This window comes from Sylvia atricapilla, chromosome 1, assembly GCF_009819655.1.
Source record: "Sylvia atricapilla isolate bSylAtr1 chromosome 1, bSylAtr1.pri, whole genome shotgun sequence".
NCBI classification, from domain to species: domain Eukaryota; kingdom Metazoa; phylum Chordata; class Aves; order Passeriformes; family Sylviidae; genus Sylvia; species Sylvia atricapilla.
In genome coordinates, this window is record NC_089140.1 from 121,213,964 (window position 1) to 121,232,727 (window position 18,764).

The following is an 18,764-nucleotide window of genomic DNA, read 5'->3' on the forward strand; positions in this document are numbered from 1 at the left end:
AAGCATTTTTATTTATTGTTCCAGGCAATAGTTAGTTCCTATTCTCTCATTAACTGAACACTGAACTTCTCAAATTACATGAGGGTTTACTCTTGCCTAAATTGTCAAATTGAGCAACATTCAACCACCACAAAACTATTGCTTTTGGTAAATTATTGGATGGCTGGGAAAGGTCTGGCTCAATTATGCGTTGTACGGCAACATTTTAGCAAAATATCCAGTTAAGGCACTTGTGTCAATTCTCAAAATATCCTAGAGCTCCTACAACTCTCAAACTCCCATTGTTCTGGCATAGCTGGGACATAATGGCAAACTGATGATTTAGTGATGGAGGATAAGGTGGGAAAGTTTTATTTTATCATTTAGCATTAATGGGAGAATGTTACATTGACTGCCCATTAAAAAAAATTAAAAAGACAGAACTGCTGCAAATCTTTCTGTCTACTGTATTACACCTTCATATAGCAATAGAATTTAGTCCAGCTATTTTTATTAGTTTATCTACATAACAGTATTTGTCCCTCATTACAGCCAGTATTTATAATTTTAACATCAGACTCAAAAAAACCTTACTAAGAGGTAGGGTCCTAATTTTGGCAGGACTGTAAAATGATGTGAACATTTTTAGCCAGCTTCATCTAATGTTGATGTGATTTGTCTCACTCAAATACATTGTTATACCATTTGTTCATTGCTGTCCTCTGACAAGGTCACAGTGCTTGTTGTCATATCATGCATAATACACAGCAAACTTCATGCACAGTAAGCCTCTTGGAAATGGGTATCTTGTGGGTGAAACTGAGGATTTCAGCTACATTTGATGTAGGTGTAACATGCTTGGATTCTGTATTTTCAGCTAATGTAATGCCTGCTGCTCACTCAGTTACACTGCAAAACTACACTGTTTTGAAGCTGTGCTTTGTTACAGCCCCTAAAAGTAGCAGGAATCTTGTTGCTCTAAGAGCTGTCACTTAAAAAATTGGGCAAACTGAGAATGAAGCTTGTGTGTGCTGGCAAGAGATAGTCCCAACAGCAGATTAGAAGCATTGGTAATCTTCTAAAAATAAACATCATTTGAGTGACAATGCTGCCAGTTGCCCTTGCTTTTAGTGTTTCCATTCATGAGATTCTATACTTAGATGTAGGCAATGCTTTATTACTGTTCCTATTGACCACGATAAGCCCTTTATGTCGTATACTGAGTCATGTTTCCAGTACTGGTAACTTCTGAACCTTTCTTTTTCTGAGGCTTGGAGAGGGGGAACCTTTTTTTTTTTCTGTATGAATACTGGGTACAGACAATTTCTCTTTACTGCTCTTGCAGTCTGGCTTCATGTAAGTCTAAGGTAGTTCTTGTTCCAAGAGAATAAAAGTTTAAGAAATTACTGGTTTAATACAGGTTTAATTTACTGTATAAATCCTTAAGGTTTTGTTTTGTTTTGTTTTTGGGCGTGTTTTTTTGGGTTTTTTTTTTTTTTTTTGGTTTTGTTTTGTTTTTTTACTTCTACAAAATGGTAGACATACAGGTCCCTTTCAACTTCTTGCAGAATTGTTCCACCCTCCTGCAATAAAAGGTAGTTAGCACTGTAACTTAACAGAGATGGATGGGAAGGAAACTATGCAGAATGGGAAGCATCTTTCTACTGGTTGAATTCTTTGGACTAGTTGTGTCCTTTGATTCCTATATTTGTATCAGATAAATTTAATGTTACTACAAGAATGTGATTAGAAAAAAGAAAAACAAAGTCAACAACAACAAAAACTCTTTAGATTTAAAAATCAAAATTTCAAAGGAGTACCTTGTGAGAAGTTATAAGTTTTAACATCCAGACAAAAGCTATCAAGTTCTCACTTCCTTTTATCTACATTATTTTTAATGCAGTACCTTTGCTTTAAAAACCCCATAAAGAATGAAAATGTAAATGTTGATGCTCATCATAAATCTTCCTCTCTTAAATGAAAAGCTGCAATTAATGTGTTTGATACTAGATAAAGTAAGTTAAACATATAAAGATTGATGATATACACTAAAATAAACTCAATTAATGCATAGCCTGAGCAAGATTAGTACAAACCTATAGTATGTACCTACACATGTTACTACCATTGAGATCAAATAAAAAAAATAAACTCTATGACAGAGAGACACAGCATTCTGGTGCAGACCATGCAGGAGGATTCCTTTCCAGAGGCCAGATTCTGCCATTTGCCTCTTTGCAAATATAAGAAAGAAAGAATTAAGTAAATGCTTTACCATGTGAGAAACTCCCAGTAGTGACAGGACTCATTTTTCAAAATCAAGCACTGGTACATTAATAGCTACCTTGAAATACACAAAAAACAATCTCACCACAAAACAGTATGGAATCACCTCATGCAGAGACCACCACACATCTTCCAATCAGATCTTTGGTTTATTCCAAAGAAAATCTTGAGACATGAAACTTGGTGTGCAGGGATGCTCCAGACGGAGCTGACTGGCACAAGACAATTCTTGTTATACTTACCCAGGTACATCCAATAGTGAATAAAAAGTTCAGATGGATTTACATTTCAGAAATCATTCAGGAAGACCTAAGCTTTACTATAGTGCATGTCAGTTACCAGTGTAAGGAAACTTGCCTTCTGGATGAAATAACGATTTATACTAATATCCAAATAGTAACCCTTTATAATGTTCACTTTCAAAGTGTTGCACAGAAATGAGTTTAATAACCCTCTATGTTACAAAGTAGGTGATGGGCAACATACAGAAATAGATTATGTATTTAACTGAGTGTAACAATAATCCAGATAAGCTTTTAGGGAAAAGAATTTCAGGCTTTCCTATTCAGCATTTCCCAATAGTACCCAAGAAACCAGGAAGACATAAGTGCCTAGGTATGATTTAGTGTATTCCTACAGACTAAAGAAAGGAAGCTAACAGAAGAAATTTTCAGAATTACAAAACACACAGTAAACTACTGTACCCAGTCTATTTTCCACCTGCAAGACTTCAAAATCTCTTGTGAGGCACAGTAGAAATCTACTTTGTTGTTTATTAGGGTTTCTGGTAGAACTATTGCAAAGACAAAAAGAGACATTACCTCAGTTCATGGAGAGGGCTACTCATTCTCTTTTCCTTAATAAAGCACATTTCAACAAACTGCTACTGGTTGCCATACAGGACCTTGATCCTTCAGCTGCATCATGACCATTGTTGAATTGCATTTGCCCTTTGGCAGTTTTGAAGAATTTCGTAACATTAGAATTATAGATAAGTGCAATTACTGATATCCTCTGAAAAAACCCCAAACCAAACAAAAACAACAACAACAACAACACCAAAAACAAACAAAACAAAAAATTACAAAAAAAACCCCAAAAAATCCCACCACCAAAAAAACAAGCCCAAACCCACAGAAACCCAAACCACCATGCCACCAGCCACTGATTTTTAGAGAATCTTCAGGATCCTATCAAACTTAAAACTTTAAGAACTGATTGTTCTCCCTCCCACTCTACTTTGTGAGCATAGCCTATCTCCATGTGGTATCCTCATTGTGTTGGCCACAATGAGTTTGAAGGAGCATTTGAAAAATCATTCCCAATACGGGACTGTCTGGATCATTATTATTTAAGGAACACAGAGTCACCTGTTACTCCAGCACAACACTGAAGATAGTAGTTACTGCTTGGAGCAGATGACAACACACAGATACCTAAGAGATTAAAAGAGTTACAGTCCAAAACCAAGCGTGATACAGAAGATAACAGTGCAAGATGATGTCCTCAATTTCTCCCCTCACCTCAAGCCCCACAGATTTAAAACCTCATGTAAATCAAGACTTTAGGCTTGATATACTCTAAGTCATCTGGAGATTTGATGACTTATCTTGGTCAATTATTTACTTAGTTATATATACGTTCTATACTGCATCTTCCAGAGTTCTGATCTTCAATAAATTGTCTACACCAAGTAAATAAAATGTACTTTATTCTGTGCATGTGAAACATAGCTAACAACGTTTTCTGCAGACATATGGACAGTTTAGAGAACAAGAGACTCAAGAGCTATTCACACTTCATCACCGGTCAGAATAATAGCTGTCACACACTCTTCATTGACCCAGCACAAATAAATACAGATCAAACCCACCAGGTTTCGCTCATTCCTTGAGGAAGGGATGAGGTGGCAACCAGTGTGGTTGTGTCTTGAAAACCTCCTACCAGAGTGCAAGAATCCTGTTCTTGAAGTATACAATAGACAAATGAAACCTCTGAGACTTGGGACACGTTTTCTGTGTTAAACAACTGTAAATACATCTGGCTTTTTATCTAATCTCAAGAACATTTGATTTGTAACATAATTCCCTTCCTTCTGGAAAATAAGTGGCATTTTCTGAAGTTTCACTGCATCTGTAACTATATTTGATTAAGGTTTGACAACATTGATCTGATAAAAATTAACTAAAAATATACTCATAGAACAATGACTACAGGCTTGCTACATTTAAAAAAAAAAAATCCCAAAACAAAACAACAACAACCCCCCCCCAAAAAAAAAAAATGCCCACCAAAACACAAAAATCCAACCTGTTCCTGAGCACTAAAACTCAAGGCCTCTAAATGGAGAGGTAACGGATCACTTGAAGGTAATGGAACAACTTCAAAATTTTTTTTTTTACTGAAAACAGTTTAAAAAGACAGGAGAGTCCCCTGCCATAGACTGTTACAGGCAGTTCAGGCCTCCAGCTCTCAGGCTTCTCATAGCACATAACTCAGCTTCTGCATAACACAAGGTTGCTAATATTTTAAATTATGCAGAAAATTCTAATGATACAAATGATGTTTTAGCCCCCACCATCCAAACCACACCTACACACAGCTTTCCGTTTCTTGCACTAGCTCTGAAAGTATTGCTTATGCAGCAAGCTGATCTAATTTGCTAATTGAGTAAAGATTTTCACCTTTTCTTAAGTCAGTTTCCTACTGGTATATCATGTTAAATCATCTCAGTGCAGACTCAAGAATAAAGATGCAAGGTAGGAATGTAAATCATTAGACCAGAAAGGAAGGAGTACAAACTCCTCTTTCTCTGGTAATAGAGGAACCATGCTTGATTTTATCTTTAAGGATTAAATGCCCTGGAGAACTGCATTTGCAGCATCCAGATAACATTGTAGCCCTAGGAAGAGAAAGGGTCCAGAATGTTCATCTGAACAGATTTAATCCTGACCTACTTGGCACAAAGCACTTTAAAGGGCTTGAAGAAAACAGATTCCCCAATTGATGAAGGCAGGACAAAAGTTTTAAGGTCTTATCATGGAGATTTTAAATAACAAAAAACAGGCCAGCTGAGGGAAGAACAACTGTGGTCAGTGTTACAGGATTTCAGATTGTAACATCTTTCTTTGAGGCCATCATTATGGTTTTCAATTCTTCACTGGATTCCTACTCAGAAGAGTCTCTTGTAAGCAGCTCCTTCACCAGCAGAGGTCAAGAGAAAAATGTCACTTCAAAAGACAAAGTTACACTGCACATTGCACCTATGCGAAGTAGAGAGAGTTAAATACAATCTAACCTACTACCACTGAGTCACACATTAAAGCTCTTATGAAGTATTATGTTAGAAACTATGGACACAAGCTTATAAATCCAACCTCTAGACTTATATACACTGCACAGTCAATTGATTTTCCACTTTATTTTTGGTTTTTAAATACAAAATAATTATCTGAAAGAAACCTGTATGGTTTCGCTTATATACTCGAGGACAGAAATTACTTTGGAACTACAATGTTACTGAAATGCTCTTATTTTGTAATTAAAATAAAATCACTTTATGTAGCTCCAGAGGGAAGTTGCTACATTGAATCAGCTGCATGAAATTCCTGTAACACCATTTTAAGTACAAAAAAAATCACAAGAAATGGAGAGTGAACAGATAAAAAGATAAAAAAAACCAGAGACTAAGTATTTTCAAATTTGTATTTCTGAAATATATTTTATAGTAAAGGAAGGTTCATGATATTTCTACTTTTCCAATTTTATAAAGGCATTTTAAAGCCAGGAGGTTTTGAAATTTAGTATTAGTACTAGAAACAACAGGCCAACAAGTACCTGGCACATGAACCAAATCCAGTCTCTCTTCCCATGCTGCTGTGTGACTGCAGCTGAAGATGTAATATCACTGGGACAGCTTAATTCTCCTTATTCATTTCCACACCCATGTACCACTGTGTATTAGAGCAAATGGACTGTGTGATATCACTGGACTGTGTGATAAGGATTAAAAGTAACTGGTTTTAAAAGAAAATTCATTCAAACCTATCCTTTAGAATGATCAGGATTTGTGAGCATGCAAACACAACATAATGCTCAATTGCTCTAGCAGAGGAGACAAAAACTATACTGACTTCCTCCAAACCTTGAAACTCTACAGCTGCATTTTTTCAATCATTTTAATTTAATTAGAATTTATTTAGCATTTTCCCCCTTTCTTTTTAAAGCATCATTAATTACTGACCTGGAAACTTTATGGTCTCCTTAAAGCACACCTTTAAACACAGTTCACATCTTAGGTTTTTGCCAGACTTTCAAAAAAAGTAGTAAATAAAAAAAATCAAGCATTTAGAATAATCTTCACAATAGAAAATACATTAATTTTAAAAACTTAATTTTTCATAAAAATACATCTTTTGAGTATGCAATGTCTTGTCTTTTACAAAGCAGAAGACATGGTCTCTTGAAAAAAAAAAAAAAACCAAACCACAAAACACTGTACAAAACTAAAAGCAGTTATTGGTATGAGGAAGAGATTTGATTAAACACTCCTGATAGATGCTGACAAAATAATAGAAACTCTCTTCCAATCACTGCAGGCAAAAAAGAATCCTGCATCTGAAACTTCTCATTAAGTATTTTAAGTGCTTGTCAAATGGCAAAAAACCAAACCAAAACAAAACAAAACCAAACAAACAAACCCAACACGTGATAAACAACTCTTTGCTCATCTTTGAGAAATGAAAGCATTACATCTTAGTGATTTTTTTTAATTAATTCTTTCAGCTGTTACAACAGACACCCTCTGGAGACTGAGGAAACACCTCCTTCCTGTTATATAAATTCCTCCTCTGATATGCATCACAACATTTTAAAATGACTGGAGCTTTGTCTTAAGAGTGGCTGACTGTAAGGAACTGTGCTTCTGCACTTCATCATTAAAAGGTCCACACGTATTTCCATTCAAGGGTAGTAATCTATTTTAAAACAAGAATTTATTGTGTTATAGTATAAAGACACTAAACACAAAACAAAGTGTTTAACAACATGAATATTGACACAAAATAAAAGCAAGATAGTTTCAAGCCAATTCTGTAACCATTCCATGTGAGAAATTCCAACTGAAAGGAAGTTACATACACAGGGTTCACCCTTGGGAAAGGATGGCACCACCTCCATCTAATTCAAGCCCTTTTTCAGGACATCATAGCATTGTCAGAATAGTTGCATTATTTTGAGGGCTTGAGTGGTATATAAGCTTTGTCTTGGCCCTCTCTATATAGGTGAACTTACCCACAGGTCTACAAGAGAACCAACGAGGCATTTCTACTGTAAACTGTAAGACCTGAGGTACATTCTCTCCTAATATACCTTGCATTTTCTTGATCCAAGTATATTATAGGGGGTGAGGGTTTATTAAAGAGCAGCATAAATTTGGTTATTTAACTTCACTATAGTCCATGTGATAGCACAAGTCAATAAAATGTATAATGCTTTGCACTACAAAACCCATCTTCAACAAAATACATATGGTATGTCATAAAGCTTCTCTGAAACCATGTATTGTAGTTTCCCATGCCACTGTATGAAAAGGTAACTGAATCAGAGATGTACATAAGCCTTTTCTTCAGACATTACCTGGTCACATTAAGGTCTCTTTCCTGTGGACTATTGTGATAGGATCCATTCTGTGAAGCATTCATACATTAATTTCTAAATTGTTTCAATTAATACAGAGCAGTGAAAAAGACTATACAGATTAAGTATCGGACTACTGCTCTTTCATATGAACCATTTCCAAAAATAACCAGTTTGATGATCTCACAACAATAAAATTTTGCTAAACAAAAAGTTTAGAGCATAAGTATTTCTTTTGTTTAAAACTACTTATTTTTTGCCTCTTAAAAGAAAATTAATTCTATGTTTCCAAGGCTCATTGTGAAAATATATACACACATCAAATTTATATCCAAAGCTAGATTTTACCATTGAGTTTTAAAGGCCAAGAGATATTTTCAGTACAGTAGGAAAAAAAAAGCAGTTCCTCAAGTATATTGTAGCCTCACTTCACTGCCAGTATCTACAGTTCTGATGCTGTACAAAATACTTCTCTGAAGCAAATCCATCTAAACTCTATCCACCCTGAGTTAAGCATCTATACTTTTTTTAAAGTGTTTTAAACAATAGGTAACAGAGGAGTATGTACAAGGCTAGAAAACATCAGTTATCATACAGTAGATTAAAAAAAAAAATCAGTCTTTTCAGCCAATTTTCTGATTTTATTGTAGTTACTCACTGTGGATTTGGTTTAGGGATTTTTTTTCTTTTGTTTTTACATCAAACTATTACTTGATTTAGACATTCATGCATTAATTGCTTGAGTTGGTTTTCGTTTTTTTTTTTTTTTTGAGTGCAACAGTAAGGCAACAGTAAAAAAAATCATAGAAATTTTGCATATGTGTAAAGGTATTTAGTTTATAAAAGTGCTTCCTAAAAAGACAACCTAATTGCAGTATCAAAATATTACAGAGTGCTGAGAACAACTATCATTTCAATAAATGTTGCTCCACAGAAAAATGTCTGATTTTAGACTTTTCCCCCTTTTTTGGTGAAGAAAAGCCTGAAAAAATTGGCATGGCTACGTGGGACAAGCAAGTTAAGAAAATATACTTTAGTCTAAACTTAAATAAGAAGGTCCACACTTATTTGTGAAAACTTTAAGCCTCTGTCAAAAATGTATTTTTTTTTCTTTTTATAATACAGGATTAAAAGACAAGATGATGCTTACAAGATAAAGAAATAATTTACATGAAAATATCTTCTGACAAAGCTTTTCAATCAAAATATTGTTTTGTAACATTCAAACATGACATACAACACAAAAGAAACAGTGAATGCAAACAAAAAATGTTATATGGATTGCTTTCGAACACATAAATAAATGAAATATTGGTGTAGGCAGTAGGGCTCATGCTGATGGCTAGCAGGAAATAACAGTGTGCAATCTATTTGGAAAAAGCTCTAAAGTACAAATTACAAGCCCAATTATGGACTGCAGCAAGTTCAGTTATATCACTGCCATCCTCTATCTCCAAAATAAATTCATGTTTCAATCACTCATACCCTAAATTACTCATACCTTTGCTTCAGAGATATGAATAACTATATACAAAAAGTAGTTTTATTTCACCATAGGGATAACATTGTACCTCTCTGCCAATGTCACTTGAAAAACCGCCCATGTCAAAACAATTTGACAGCAGATAAACAATTTAATAAATACATAATGATCTTATTACAGTCCTTCAGCTAGGCATGTTAACTTATGCTGCTAGTTTTGTGGTCACAGTGCATAGAATCCAAATATAAAAGAATGGGCTGGATTTAAGGTAATTGTCAATCCCTTGCTTATAATCCAAATACATCCAAAACTTTCATAAGCTCTGTCATGCGTAAATCTTTTTTGTGGCAGGAGCAAAACCTTTCCCTGGTACAATGTCCATTGCCGGCAATGGATGCACCAAAACCGCCAAGGAGCTCAGTGTTATTGCACAATATATGAAGACCTGGAATTCTTCCAAAAGCTTAAAATAAAAATAATGGAATTATTCTGACATTTCTGGACACCTGCATTAATACTGTATGACTAATAAAAGCATGTCAGTTGCATGGACTGAACCAGCGATCAACATGCGCCCAGAATGCACACTAGTAAAAATGCAGTCAAAGGAAGTAGTCTTCATTGCCTATAGGTCACTTCCAGTCAAAGGTTAAAGTTCAAAGACTGAATGATCAAAGTGCTCATTTTCTCAGTAGGACTATCTTCTGCTACGAGGATCACAAAATGGTGGCATCAACATGTGTCATCTTTAAAATAAAAGAAGAGCATTTATGGAAAACATATAGACATCTAATTCCAAATTAGCAAGGTGCGATAGGCAGAAACAATTCCTAGAAGACAGTAACATGCACAGGAAATACCCTGATTGAATAATTCTGTTGTTTTGTTCAATAAAGACTCAGGGAGAAAAAAGTATCAAAAATTAAACTTCCAAAATACACAGACACCCCCAAGGAGATTAATATTAGCAAACACTCTATTAAAATGACATTCATTTCCATGCTTTATATTTAGAAAGCCACTGGCCAGGAAAATAAATTATCATATGCTCAACATTTGACACTATTGAAATACAGCAGATCCACAACAGTTACTGAATTAAGACATTCTTTTGTAAGGACTATATGGGGATAAGACCTGGTAGAGCGAGTTGTTTCTGATGCATTCTCAACCCTTTATACATTTATATGTAAATACATATATACACACATATCTATACATATATGTATATTAATTTATCAAGACTCAACAAAAACAATAGCTGACAGATTTATGCAAAAAGAATAGGTTACTACTAGAATTCTAAAATCTTAAACCTGAAAGTAAATTACATACACTAAATTTTAGATACTGTGATTAGACAGAACATACTATAAAAATGCATATTCTATGCCTGTCTTTCCCGCATTATGCTCCATTAATGCTCTCCCTTTTAAACATTCTCCTTCACACATCAACCTGCAGTATATTTGCACCTGCTAGCAGTAAATACTAAGTTGTTAACAGAAAGCAAACTTACTGTCTGCCTGATTATTTTTAAAGGACTTACTTGTTACCCTCCCACACCTAAAAAATGTAGCCTCAAACATTCTACATTCTCATGGGAAAATATTATATCAAAGTTATTACTTGCAAAACACCTCTTTCATTTTTTAGTAGGCTACTGTACATGTAAAAAAAATGGACAAGTATGCAAAAGAGACAGAATGGAAATTTTAGTGGTACACTAAAATTTTAGGCCAAATACCAGAGAAAACACTTTTCACCTAAGAAAAAAACCAAAACCAAACCAACCTCCAAACCCAAAAGCAGCAAGGAAGTGCTGGCTGAAAACAAACACCATTGCCTTTCCCTTCCTCCCTTGTCTCCTCCTCGCTGGCCCTTTCCACCTCCCCCCAAAAGAATCTCCCTCCTGAGAACAACAAAGGAAGTCAACAGCTTTATGAAACCAATTTCAGTCTGGATGCCCAAGTAAACCATATCTGGAGGATCTTCCTCTGCCTTTAACACAACATGAACAAATCTCAGACTGAAATTCAGCAGGAAAGTCAATGTACAGTTGAAACAGACATTGGGTAGGGCAAACAATCTAGAAATATTTTCAGTTATCAAGGATCAGGAGCTTTAAAATAGGGCTTGTGAGGACATAATTTTGTAGCAAACAAAGGTCCATAACTCTGCTTGTAGAATAAGCTGCTGTGTTGGGGCAGGGATGATATGACAGATTAAAAACTCTGTATTAAGTTGAATGCAGACACGTATTTACACGTATGTCAGCATATGTCTCAAAGTGCCACTTTATCACTCTGTGCTCATCTGGGTCTGCTTAACATCAGCTCCCAACCATGGACTATTCTAGTCCTAGTTAAATAAATTCCAGGCACATACTGAAAAAAATATTTTTCCTTCAAATGTATGTATTAATACATACGACAGATTTGTTTCTATCTCTTCAAAACATAGAACTAAAATATCACATAAAAGCTAAATCAGTCCAATGGGCAGCTGAGAGCAGAAGTGAGAGAACCACTCTGCATCTCTCTCCACAGGTTGTTGTATTAGCACTGGCATTTAATTCCTCACAGCAGTTACCCTTGGACAGTTGGTTTTTTTTCCTGGGTAGGATTATTCTTTCTTCCCTCACTTATCTAGCCAAATGTGTTTCAACCAAAAGATTAGATACATGACACTTCACAGTTGAAGCATCAGCAGAAAATAAACATGACAGAAGCATCTTTTAACACTTCCCATTTTACTGTAACATATCATGTCTTTAAACCTGTTTAGAAAACACTGACAATTTAAAGACTTGTTTTATGTCCACACAGGAGAAACAAAGTTAACTGAGAGAAGAAGAAAGTGACACATGCACAAAACTGGATGGGAAAACACTCTTATAATTTATGACATTTTTGTCCAGTGGATATTAGGAATATTTTATTTTTTTTGTGTAAGAATTTAAGGTGGTGGGGAGCCCAAAGAATTTGTAATCAAGACAGTATGACTTATTTAAATGAACTGATTTTCTTTCTTCAGCCTCAGGTTGGTTTTTAGGTTGCTGTCTTAATTTCAGGAGGGGTAAGGTTTTCTGATTTCCAGAAAAAAACACTGCAAAGTTACTTCATAGTAACTAAAATATGCATTCAATGAACTATAAGCCATGATTTTGAGCCATAATAATACAGCAACCTTCAGAATCAGTAACTCAGATTTCTTTTCATATTTAAGTTTCTGTTTTGCTTGTTTAACACTAATTGAATTTCACAATTAAGAAATAAAAGTAATATCTGCAGACTGTTCTCCTTTTATAGATTTCTACTCTAAACCAAAATGAGACTAGTACAAATTAGAAGTAGACAGAACATATTTTAATCACAAGATAAAGCCAATAAATGGAACTTTACCTGTTTCTCTTTAAAAATAATTAGCAAGTGAAAATAGAAAGCTAACAAAAGCTTTCCCAAAACTGAAAACTATTTCAGAGAAACCAAAACTAGAAATGGAGAAGTACCAAACACATACAAGAGCATGAAAACAGAGAGAGAAAAGAAAGCTGAATAATCTGGTGAGGATGAAAAATCTATCCTTGTGTGAAATATGATTATTATCCTTGGAGTCAACTATAAAAACAACCACATGATGGTCCCAAGTTTCTTAGTTATACCTTAATCTCATGACATGCAGCAATTTTCTTACTGTACCTGAAGTCACCTTGTTTTGGAGTTACTATTACTGCATTATGAGAAACACAGTTTCATTCTGTTACATTACCATGTGTCAGAACTCCATAGGTCTCAGCAACTATTATGAAACTATCAAGTTTTTCTTGTTAGGCCATCCATGGGCTTTTAAGAATCTTAAGAATTTTAGGGGTGAAGACTTTAGAATTTGCCTCTCCAGTCATGAACTCTCACTGCCTCAAAATACTTGCTCTGGTTTCACTTCAGGGACAAAATATATCCTGGAGTGGGGAGGCCATGAAAAACAGAAAACGTCTTATGGTGCAACCTTCAGCAAGAGGCAGTAATGGAATCAACTGTTCTGTACAACACTAGCATAGAGTATTACCTGCTGTGACATATCCCTTCCGAAGGGTCCTGTGCTTTCAATAACTACTGTTTGTACAGAATTTTCCTAGGGAAAGCAAGGAAAGCATTGCTAACAAGAGAGGAGAGAAACAAAGCATGGCCCATCTCTACCCTCTTCTCTCTTTCCTCACCAATGGAGTGGATAAGACAAGCACATACAGCCAACTGCAGCTCTGTGTGGAGGATGACAAATGCTGAGGCAGAAGTAAGGTTTCTTACTTTAAAGTATAAAGCAAAACACAGAACACGTGGAAAGAGAAGAAAAAAGCACAAAAGCAAAGCAAACCCCGAACCAAAACCAAACAAAGAAAAAAAAAAAAACCCAACACAACACTAGCACTGCAAACACTAGCAGTTTTAGTGGATTTTTTTCTTCTTTATCGTGTCCATGGAGAATCTTAGTACTATACTATTGAGTATTAGTTTTTAGGAGCCTTTAAAGTCAGTCAACTGTCCCATACTGGAAATTCTGATTAAGAGTGGAAGTCTATCAAAACACAGAGCTGTTTACAAATATATAGGTTCTTTTCAACAACATAAAAGTTTTTAAAGTGTTAATAACAATAACAAAAAGGGCAAACTAGAGCAAAACCTAGTTTCATCAAGGACTTTCCCCAGTCCCAAACTTTAAACCTGTCATGGATTGAAACATTTTACCAGAACTTTTATTCAAAAATAATCCTACAATTTAAAATGTTTAAATTTCCCCCAGGAATTACTTGAATGTGATAGAGAAAAAAATCACAGCAGAGTATCTCAGAAACAGGATTTAAATAACTCTTTGAATTGGAAAAAAATAGTTTAATGCTTTGAACACATTTATCCTACTTTGCTACAATTTAATTACCTTCAGCCTGGAAAGAAGTTAAAAGTTTCTGGTTCTAGTTAGATACTTACCATGATACCACCATTTTGTTTTCTTTGGGTTCTTGTTACATGTTCTTACATAAAATGAGTTATCTGGAGGTCGCCTCTGCAACAGAAGAAAAGACCTACAAATAATCAAACAATCCTCATATTGTAATACATGAACTATTTAATAAGCTTATGAAAGATTACCATGTGAAGGCAGCAAAAATGAGGTAACAGGCAGGTCTAGACCTTTTCGGTCAAGAAAAATCTCTTAAAGATCCAGGTAAACTCTTACTTGAGATACTTCAAGAAAATAAAATAGTAAAAAATATCAAACAGGTTTTTTTATAAATAGGGGGATAAAAAAATTTAAAAAAAAGGAAAAAAAACAACAAACAAACAAAAGAAACTAACTCACAAGAAACAGCTGTTGTTCAAAAAACCCCCTCAAATTAAATTCCTTTGTGGTTTTGGGAATCTAATTCTGATGCATTACATCCAATTCCCATTCTAAGACTCAGCTTAGAGTGGGTGAAAAAATGAATTTAAGTATTTGTATCTGATCCAGTTTTCTTCCTAAGTTCTGTCATTTGCAAAACTCATAGGATAGAACACAATACAAAGCCATTTTGGGGTGGTTTTTTGACTACATATATGACTAGGACTGATTGAGATGCAAAATAAATAGGCATGTTTGGATAGCACATAGGGACAAGCTCTGACCACATCTAATTTCCACAGACAGCCCTCTGCGAAAGAAATGGTCAAAAGTGAAAGGGCGATCTCTTTACAAAAAGGTCTAACATACTAGTGCCAAAAAAGCAGCTTAGCACCATTCATTTCCCTGAAATGAAAATTATCAAGCTCACTGAAATAGTACAGATGCAAAGTTAAAAGCATCTGCACTAAAGATATCTCACTAGTCATTCTGCACTGCCTTTAGAGGAAGGATGATTTTACAAAGAATTGTCCTGAAGCATGATTGAACTTCACAGTTAGTACAACTGGAAGGGTTCCATCCAATACTCTTTTCCAGTAATGATATATAAGCAGGTTACCACGAAAACAGTGGCAAAGTACTTACTGTACTGTTTATTTTGCAGTTCTAGCTTAGTATTTTCTCAGTAGAAATGTAGATACAGTAGTTTTGCCAAATTTAGAATTCGAAAAACGAAAATTTTACTTTGTAAAGTAGAAAATGACTAACTTTTACTTATTCTACTTCAACAGTGCTAAAAAAGCCCATACCTTTTCTTTGCAGCTGGAAAGCATGCTAATAATGCTAAGACAAACAGATTGCACTGAGAGGGCTGGAGACCAGTCTTCCGTTAGAATGGATAAACAGATATGACCATTGCTATAAACATGAGGATGAACAGGGATATTGTCTCCAGTAAACATGACCTAAAAAAAAAAGAACAAAAATAACTAATTTATAGTCCCACTTTTAAATAAAACTGTACTGGTTTGGGGAAAACAATAGAATCTTATTTAAGAAGCAGGTCTGCCATTTTCATTTACACTAAATAACACACTTTAGCTTGTTGGGTCAATTCAGTTTTGGAAACTATTAAGTGAAATGTAAAATAATCAATGGAAGCCTAAATAGCTAGTGAAGATGGAGTTAAAGGAATGGTTAAATATAGGGTATTTTCTGTTAATATTTATACAGCATAGAAAAATGCAAAGTTAACAATGCAAAGACAGTGCAAAATCTTGCAGTGTCAGTCTTCCATGTCCTAAGGAATACAGCTCTCTAGCCAAAACACTGGATTTTAATGATTTGATAAGCCACAATGTATACACCGAGAAGCACAACAAAATTCACAAATGAGTATTCCTATAAACCTGGACATAACAGAAATAAAATTCTGGACAACTCATCCAGGTTCCAGCATGAAGAAAAAAAATTAAAATTCATCAGTCTTATTAGCTATAAGTAAAGGACTCATGACATCAAAGCATGTTACCAAACAGGAAATATTTTTAAAGCATTACTTCAAATAGAAACAAAATTTATTTGACATGGAGAATATGAAGAAAGGCATTTAGAACCTGAAGTCCTCTCTATTAAGATACTATCACAGAAAAAAAAAGGCTAGAAAAACAATTTTGACAACTACTGCTCTTATATCAAGTTTTTCTCAAACACATCATTGTTTCAGGATCAATGAAAAGAGAGTAAAAGTGAAATCTTTATATCAGCATTACACTTCTGAACTCCTTTTCCAACTCTTGTTATGCAATAAAATCATAAATCTCTATCACTCATAACTATAATACTCAGCAGTTTCTTAAGTGTTTCTTAAGCTATATAAGTATGCATAGAAATATGTAAACAAGATCACAACACACCCACATCCTCACTGCACTAAGAAGCAACACCTTCATCCTATACGAGACTGAAATTAGAGAGCTTAATTTATCTGCAAAATGGCAGACAGGTTTCTAAGGCATACGAGAAACTGGATGCAGAATGATCTTTCTTAACTCTTTAAACTGGTATTTTTTAAGCATTGAAGAGCTTACCTTCATAATCCTGTAATGCGTTTCACTTGTAACTAATATCCTACTTTTACATGACAACCTGAACTACACAGACTAGGTAAGTAAAAGCATGCACTTTATGACAGACAACATACATTTACAGGCAGAAAACATTCCAATTATTAAAGCAGCACAAATGAAAACTGTCAACTCACAGTCACTAGATTTGCAGGAGAGGTGATGATGACCAAGAAGTTTGTAGTGCAGAATGACCCTACTGTACAGCAATGTTTGAAAAACTGAAGTTCTAGCCATTGAAAAAAAATCAGTATCCAGTACTTCATTTTTTAATTGTTTTTTTGTGATAAAATTCAGTGTAGATGTATGGGATCTGATTTGCTGCTTAACAATAAATTGGACAGAGCCACACACACACAGGGTGGGTAATGAAGAGAAACAACCTGGAACCAAATTTAACTGACTATCTCTCGTGGATCACCTGTAAGTAGTACCTTGCAAACCTGATGAGGTGCAGAAGTACCAGTTCTGGTGGCCAGTTTTTTCTGTAGAAGACTGAAAGTCAGCATTCTAGTGTTTATCATGGTACCTAAAAAGATGTTAATTTTTATGGTTTAAGTGTTTCTCACAGCTCCATGCTTCAGTTTTAACACCAACGTGAGAAGCTGCAGACATCACTTCTAGAACTCTGAGCTGAAACAGACAGGACAAGCACTAAGGCACTCTTGCTTTTCTCCTTCTTTTTCCAGAAAAGCAGAGGTAACAGCTAACCACTACTCTTATCAGCCATATTTTGAAATGTTTCCCTCAGGTAATGGAGGAAAAGATGTAAACAGCACATTCTACAGTCTCTAGTTCTGCTGTCCCTTCAGTTCTCTAGGTTGTCTTGAAAGCAACACAGTATCACATAACTCAGTTACAACACTATTTGCAGGTCTCTCAAGCACGTCATGTATCTACGAGAATCCCTATCAGAAGAACAGTATGTATTAACATACTGTTAATACAGCTGTATTAACAATGGCAGCAGAGAAGATACAAGAGTCTTAAAAATCAGCCAGAAAAAAATATGTTGAAAATAAGAAGGGATGAAGCAGCACTTTATTGTTTACTTGGCTCCTGCATCTCAGTAAAGGGGATCTTCCTACATTACTCTGTATTTCATGACATGAATATCAACACCAAAGAAGCCTCCGGTTTACACTATTTCCATCTGTCCAAGCAGACATCAGAGCCCTATACTTTACTGCAGAATCATTTGTAAAGAAAAGGCATCTGCACAATGTGTTTAATATAAATTAAAGTAAGTGAAGCTGACATGAGGCTATGTGGATAATACAAACTCAACATACGTCATACAGTTGTAACCTGAAGGCAGCAGTAAGAGAGAAAGAAGGCAGCAGTTACCTGAGGAGAATCAAAAGGATACCGACTACTAAACTTAAATAAAAGCTGAAATTTTTCCCCTTCATAGAGCGTTCCTGGAGCACCTTCCATGTCTACAATCCATCTAAAGAACACAGGAAAAAGCAGTTAGTATTGTGGACTGACAAATTAATACTTGTACTCCTGGAGTACTGGACTAATCAAATCAAGAATCAATCACAGCCAGACCATCTAACTTCTAACACTGTAACAATCACAAAGGTGAGCAATACATCAAGCCTGTATTTGAAAGAAACAAGCTTGGTGTTTTGTACACAGGCACTGACACAGTGATGCAAATTATAAATGTAATTATGACTTAAACTATACACAGACCCGTCAGTTCTCAAGAAATGACTGTTAATGTGAGATGACAAAGCTGGAAAAAAAACCCTAAATGCTTGAAAACTTAAAGGTTTAGAAGGAAACAAACTGGTACACATTCTCTTTTTTGTTGTTTTACTCATCTGTCAAGGAAAACATCAACACAGTTTATTAAAATAAAATCT

The 18,764-nt window shown here is 35.0% G+C and overlaps 1 protein-coding gene across 3 annotated transcripts in view; it reads right to left on the minus strand.

Annotated features, from left to right (window-relative positions):
• Positions 1–3,959: 3,959 nt before the first annotated feature.
• The window catches only part of UBE2W (ubiquitin conjugating enzyme E2 W), a 35,439-nt gene continuing 20,634 nt past the window's right edge, over positions 3,960–18,764 (minus strand). For 2 of the 3 annotated variants that reach the window (XM_066332378.1, XM_066332386.1), the window contains exons 3-6: positions 18,238–18,340; positions 15,574–15,729; positions 14,371–14,446; positions 3,960–10,131 (exon numbers count right to left, since the gene is read on the minus strand). In XM_066332378.1, the coding sequence (XP_066188475.1) occupies positions 10,118–10,131; positions 14,371–14,446; positions 15,574–15,729; positions 18,238–18,340 (349 nt within the window). In that variant the 3' untranslated portion in view covers positions 3,960–10,117. Of the gene's footprint in view, positions 10,132–14,370; positions 14,466–15,573; positions 15,730–18,237; positions 18,341–18,764 lie in introns of all 3 variants that reach the window. The other variant, XR_010745026.1, reaches the window with a different exon arrangement.